Source organism: Ixodes scapularis, unplaced genomic scaffold (assembly GCF_016920785.2).
Source record: "Ixodes scapularis isolate PalLabHiFi unplaced genomic scaffold, ASM1692078v2 PGA_scaffold11__112_contigs__length_91849675, whole genome shotgun sequence".
Classification (NCBI taxonomy): Eukaryota; Metazoa; Arthropoda; class Arachnida; order Ixodida; family Ixodidae; genus Ixodes; species Ixodes scapularis.
This window is the reverse complement of record NW_024609837.1, coordinates 80683767-80690750: the sequence shown is the minus strand read 5'-3', so window position 1 is coordinate 80690750 and position 6984 is coordinate 80683767. Positions and strand designations below refer to the sequence as shown.

The 6984-nt window shown below is 45.0% G+C and overlaps 1 protein-coding gene across 1 annotated transcript; it reads right to left on the bottom strand.

Annotated features, from left to right (window-relative positions):
• Positions 1 to 1007: 1007 nt before the first annotated feature.
• On the bottom strand, positions 1008 to 6571 carry LOC120839101. The gene is made up of 5 exons (XM_040209328.1): positions 6515 to 6571; positions 4229 to 4478; positions 3175 to 3795; positions 2625 to 3072; positions 1008 to 2497 (listed from the first exon to the last, which is right to left on the bottom strand). The coding sequence occupies exons 1-5, from the start codon at positions 6569 to 6571 to the stop codon at positions 1210 to 1212; spliced, it is 2664 nt and encodes an 887-aa protein (XP_040065262.1). The 3' UTR covers positions 1008 to 1209.
• Between the last annotated feature and the right edge of the window lie 413 nt (positions 6572 to 6984).

Genomic DNA, 6984 nt, shown 5'->3' with positions numbered 1-6984 from the left:
ATTCGATTAGTTATTTTGACAGTTTTGGTATGATTCCAACACACGAAGAATTTTACGACTTTATCGGAAACGTTTCCAGCTTCTTCTTCAACAAAAAGAGAATTCAAGGATTCAAGTCAAGTACGTGTGGACTTTACTGTCTATACGTCGGCGTCTCCTGTGTTGTGGTGTACCACTCCGCGAATGCACCAAGGCGTTCTCGCCAACCGATCATCGATGGAACGATCGTTTGATATCTGTACTTGTGCGGAAACAATTTCCATCTGCCAAGTTAGAGCTATCCTGCTGCAGCGTTTTGTAATCTCTTTTCAGTCAAATAAAACAAACACAAAAAGTAAAGCATGAATCGTTTTATTGCATGCATTCATGTGCATTGAAAACGCTCTACATAAAAAAACAGACATGAATACACACTTACAATATAACATATTATAAGAATACATTAACAAAACAGGTTCAAAATAATAAAAATTACAGTGTCGGAATAACATTTTTATTGAGTACATAGGGTGGGGGGGGGCGACATTTCCAGGATTTGAAACATATCATTACTCCCTTCATCCCAAAAGAAAAAAAAAATACTCTGCCGCGATTACACTTTTATCGAACACACCCGGTTGTCTTGGAGGAGGACATTTCGCCGAGTCTGAGATGTCCGTAAGGAAGCGTCGAAAGTCCGTTGTCTTCGATAAAACGCTTGTTGTCGAAGGGGTTCAATCCAATTTTTTCTACGACGACACTTTTGTTTTCATTTTGCTTACGAGCAATGATTCTTTGGGTGACAGTGTGCAGAGTTTGTGTCTCGAGAGTCTGAAGGTAGAGATCGTAAGTTAGCTTACGCGACTCGCATCTTTTTACTCCTTTAGCCCTCACACAATGTTCTTGAGACTCTAGATCGAGTGCATAGAGTTTCGGTTTAAGACAGACAAATCCTAGAATGTGGTCCTTCGGCAGCTCGTTTTTGAAACCTCCAAGTCGCATTTTGTTTTGAAGCGAATACAAGGCGTGGTCGGACGGGTAACCGGAAGTATCTAGGTGGCTCTCGGTAAGCTGTGCGAGCCTCTCGTCGACGTCCCGACCGCTGATTTGGAGGATAAATGAGTCCGTGTCGCTATATGCAGCGCGAGCATCCGGGAAAACTCTCCTGATCTGATTATAGAAGAAATCGTACATGACGATCTTCGACATCTCTAGGATAGAGAAACCTGCCTATATGGGCTTGTTCAGGTGCAAAGTTTTCTGTGAAAATTGAAATATGACCACGTTCGGACCGATCGCTGTAAATTGTCTAAGGTTAGGTTTTTGCAGATTTTTTACGACTTCGTCCTCGGAAACGCTAATGACAATGTCGTTGTATTGGCGAGGATTTTCAATCGTCTTTTCGTAGATCGAGTTCATAAAGAGCTTTGACAGATTCTTCTGAAAGGTGTTGGTAGCCTGCTTGCGCAGATCGTGATTGAAGTCGATAAATTCTTTTAGAAAGGCCCGCTGGGAAAACTGCAGGACGCGATGAATCTTCTTCAGTTTTAACCCTAGCTGCAGGTACAACTTTAGGTTTCGGAAATGAATAACGTAATTACGTTTGGGAAATAGGGTTAAAAGAAGCTTACGTTCAGATTCTCTCTCGGGTAGGCCAAATTTTTTCACTAGCGCCTTTTGATAAGACGAAAGCCATTCGAAAGGAACCCCTCGTTTTTCCGGAGCCAAAGGAAAGTCTGCATGCGAGTCGTGTAGTTCCTCTGGATAGTCTAGGTCTACCTCCAAGATGTAATCAGTGGGTGAGTCGTCTGAAACCTGAGCGAACTGAAGGGCATTGATTTCTTCGCGATCGAGCCATCGGAAATTGCCGTACGGAAGCGGTTGTCTCATCGTTGATGCGTAAAGACCGTTCACATCGAGGTCGAACATTTGAGAAGCATCTTTGTTAGGATCGAACGAGTCGCTGGTTGGAACGTTAGCTCTCGCATGTCGAATTGCACATTGCACGATTCCTCCTCGTAAACCCGATTCGATAAAAAGATATGCGTCGACGTCGCTGAGCAACTCAAGTTTGACCTTTGTTTGCTTAAGCTCACAGGCCAAGCTGAGGGCAGGAAGCGACACGAAATGCAAGGGATCGATCTCGTAGGTTTCCAGGGTCCATTTCCTAAAATTTTGCATTACGTCGGATAGAAGTAAGCAGTCGAGTTTCAAATAGCAGTCACTGTACTCTCCCACGTTTTTGAACTTGAACGTGTCAAAAGCGACCTGGGCATGGTGATAATCCTTCTCAGAAATGTGAGCGTCATTAAGCTTGTTGCAAAACGACTCACGTGGTGGCAGCTCGGGCTCATCGTAGACGCTGAAGTCGGTTATATAATCGTAGGGAAACACACCCTTACGTGCCAGCAACTCAATATGTTGAGGAAACGCTTCACGAAGGCAGCGAAAATTTTCCAAGCCTTTGGAATGGAGGTCCTGCACAAGTGCGTCCAAGCTCGCGGGGAGGAAAGCTAGACTGTCGAGAAACCGTAGGTTACCCACGTCGAGTCGCTTAAACTGTTGACAACTACTGGGGAGAACCTTGATACATATCTTTCGACTCGAATAGATGTAGTTTCGGTAAAATAAAGGCAAGGTCGTACGAGTGGTTGTGTGCAACCAGGGGAATGACTTTTTTGTTATTCCTGTCGTTTAAATTACAGCCTTTGCACAACCTGTAAGGTCCGGTAAAATGATCGTTGCCCTTTCTTTTACGTTCGTCGAACGACTCGCCACATACATCACAGTCACTGGCGGAGCTCTGTGTCTTTTTGACCGTCGTGAGATCGCTCCTAATCCACTCGGGAATGAGTTTGGACATTTGATTGAGGATGGAAATGAACTGCTCGACACAATCCTCGCCTCGATACAAGAAACGTTCCATGATTCGTGAGTCTGTAGAACGGATCACTAGAATACAAAACGAGCTGGGTACGTGACTCTCGTAAACGTGACCCGTGTTTTCCGGTTTCAAGATGGCCTCAAAGTCGTAGACGCAGAAGTATGGAAAAGGCTCCATGAGGTGAGTGTTACGGAAATAAAGCGCGTCCCCTTTTTTAGGAAAGACCGTTCGGACTGGCTTTTTTTCTTTACACAAGGCAAAATGACTGGTTAGAGAAGTCCGAAAACGAAAACCCATCATGCATCTTTTACAACGGAATCGGTAGCTAGCCCTGTTTTCGAAAAGCCCGGCGAAGTTGGTGATGAGGACAAAGTCGTCGTCAATCAAGAGCAAATCTACATGCTTTTCCAACTCGTGATCGTTGATTTTGAGAGGATAGACAAACTTTTTTTCCCGTTCGTAACCGTACACGTTGATGGACACGCGATTTTTTCTTTCGAAAGTCTCTACGTCTTCTGGAAACGTCACTGGATAGTTTAAAGGAAACGAATATTTGCTCAGATGGTCCCTGTATGAGGAAGCTCTCGTTTTATGTTGAGTGGGATGCAATCCCGTAAGCACGGAAAAGGTGAAGCACATTTTTCTTTCGGAGTCCTTCATGCGTTCGTTCACATTCAAAATACACTGTTTGTTTGCCAGTTCCTTCGGCAAAGTGAAACTTTGACATCCGGCCCTCTGGGGAACGAAACGTCCAACTGTGATGCTACATTGTTGGATGGCGACGAGCGCGAAACCCGACCCACGTTCCTGATACTGCTCTAGACGGGCGTTTATCTCGCCGCAGGCAAGCTGCAGGGCGCTAGCGATGTTACCCTCGGCCCAGATCGTGTGAACGAAAGAGTGAAAGTAATGCACGCTAAAGTCAAATTCGCCTTCGGAGTTAAGTCGTGTCAGTTCTGCGGTTAACGTGATAAAAAAACGCAGCGGCATTCCGTAATGTCTAAATACGTTGGACATTGCATCTGAGTGATGACGGAACAGTGTAGAGACGTCGTGAGCCTCGTCGTCGCGCTCGTACAAATACATACCATAGCGCATCGTAAAGTTTCGAAAAGCGCAGAGGCCTTCACGAAATGGAATGCAATCTTGATAGGGAACATTATGTACAAGAGCCAGATGAACTTGTAATGCCTCTGCGCTGGAATATTGTTGCCTCTCCCGTACGTTACACAAGTGACAGGTTACCATTTCTGAGAAAATAAAAAAAAAAAGACACCTAAATGTCCAACTTCGAGAAGACAATGATGGGTGACCGTCCGTCGCCCTTGCTTCTCTCTAGTACTAATCCCGTCATGTGACGCATACTTTCAAGCTCCTCGTCACTGAGCTCTGAAAATCGTTTAGGCAAAAATACCTTGACAATGTCGTCTGACAGCTGGAGGGATACGAAGACGGACGGTCCGTAACGTGTGTCCAAACGTCCAATGTCTAACACAGGCAGCTTGACATCAGACGGAATCAGATCCATCTTAACAAAGTTTGACGGCGATTTCAAGGAGTTAAGCTTGTCCAGGAGGTTCTCCATCATTGGGTCGGTGGTGGCGGCAGTGGGCTCCTGTAATAAAAATGTATGTTAAACACAAAATAAACGCGTTTAAAATATTTTTCCCCTCACCTCACGTGTAGTGGCACGCTCTGAAGAAACGGTGGACGTCCGTCAGTTTTATAGCAGCCTGTTTACAAAACGATTGGCACCGCGAGACATGTCTGGACGTGACAGCCTCCACAATCGCGAATTGGACACCGTGCATCGTATTAGGTTTCTGTTGTTTCAGCTTTTCGCTTTAAAGCAATCTGTTTACGAACAGACGAACAGCTGTGCGTGTTAAGTGAGAATTCGACACCAGGGTCGGTTGCTTCTGAGTTTATGGTTATGATAAGCCAGCGCGAGGGAAGCTGGGGGGTCGTCTCATCGTGTATTTTCGTAAGGAAGGTGGTAAAGGTATTCGGCGTATATAGAAAGATGTAGATACACTGCCTTTCACATTTGCAAACCGGCCGTCATGACGCTCGTTCTCAATAAATTACAATTTGAGACGCCCGCGTCTGTAACAATGATTGGTTCTTCGATATCAGGCAAAAGCATGTATATTCGTTAATTGTTGCATTATAGAAAGGAAATGTTTGATAAGAAGTTGGACGTCATTTTCTACGTGTACGTTTACGAGCAACCGTTTTTTAAAGATCACCCGGACGTTGTGTTCACTAAGGACATTCCGCAAAATTTGGATCCCGAGACAAACTCGCTAATTATTTTCGACGACTTTCTCTCAAATAGGACAAAACTGAAGGAGATATGCGAGTATTTCATAGGCGCTGCTCACCACTATAACGCCTCCGTCATTTTCATTACTCAGAACATGTTTCACCAAGATTCATACTTTCGAACAATCAGCTTAAATTCTACGGCTCTAATGATATTCCGATTGGTGAGGATTGTCGATCAACTCCAGGTACTATCTCGACAGCTCTTTGGAGGGAAGAGAGGGCATGTCCTTCCGCGTATATATTCGGACGCGTGTAAAACACCATTCAGTTACATCCTAATCGACCTGTCGCAAACTTGCCCCGATAATTTCCGCGTGAGAACAAGGATCTTGCCGGACGAGGGACCAGAAGTCGTCTACGACACTTCCTCATGAATCGTTTGAAGGGACAGGTTTTTGCACCTCTTGTCCAAAACTAAATCGTCTAGACAAAGAGAAGTCCTTCTTCGTGACGTCAAAAAGGGACATCTAAACATCATTCGCGAAATTTGCTTAAACCTTTGCAGAGGAAACGTTCCACTCACACCAATTATAAAAAGGAAGGTAAAGAGGTTTGTACCCCTCATAAGATCATTGGGAAACCGAAAGAAAGGTCACAAGAATATAAAAAGGGTATTGATACAGAAAGGAGGCTTTTTACCTTTGATCCTTCCGGCTCTCTTGGGTCTGTTATCCACGCTCGGAGGAAGAGCTATCGCCAAGGCCATCGGGGTGTGAAAATGAAGAAAAACCATCTCATACCTTACAAAAGAAGAGCATATTCCTGATATTTTAAGACAAGAGGGGGAAGCGGATGACGTCAAACTGAAAAAAATCATTCAGACGCTTCATAAAAGTTTACGTCCGCACAATCCTGATATTAACAACGTCATGCCTCAGGAAACGACTCCCTTTACGAGAGAACAAATGACGCAGACGAATGATGCCACGGAAGATCGCGATATCAATGCAGTCGTCAATATTTTGAGCAAAACCTATAGGGCAAAAGGTCGATCACTTCTAAATTTGTTAAAACCAGTGATTGCATGGGACCCACACACGTTAGAGATTATAATTGACGAGAAGCCTCTCCATGAGTCAAATATCATTGATGTGGTTTCTTATCTAATTTCGCGAGCGAAACAGATGCCAGTTCCCATTCATTTCGAACGTGTCGCGACGCTATTGGTCAAACAAAATCTGCCGACGAGCATCGTAAACTACGATCGCTTTAAAGGAAGGGTGGTCAAAGCAGGATCGACCAGTCGAGCAGGATCCTCCTCTCCGAATATTTCACCGAAGCGTTCCTCGGAGCAGCAAGAATCATCATCATCGCCGCACTCACCTTCGACCTTCGCTGTTGCTGCTGCAGAGGCCTGTGCTGATCCTGCTCCACGGACATCTAAACAAGTGCTAGATAAGACATGGAAGATATTTTAGACGAAGATTACTTCAACGACGAGCTAATTTTTTCCTCATTTCCTCCACGTCAAAGAAAGAAGGTTCAGGGGCTCTTGGAGAGCATTTCGTCGGTGATTGCCTACACCCCCGATGGAAAGTTGGTTGTTCACGGAAAGAGGATCGAGGAATCCAACATAATCGATCTACTACGCTACGAGCTCTACAATAGACAACCTTCCTGGGTGAGAGGTGCAGTTTCCGCCGTAATTAATAACTTCCTGGACCTGTCAGCCTTTCGCGCTCAGTCTTACCGACGGAAGTCGAGATGCCGTCGTCAGAGAAGGAAAGCAAAGCGGTCTACTACAGAGCAGCCCATCCCGCATCCTTCGGTGGAGTCAATAGACTTGCCAGGCA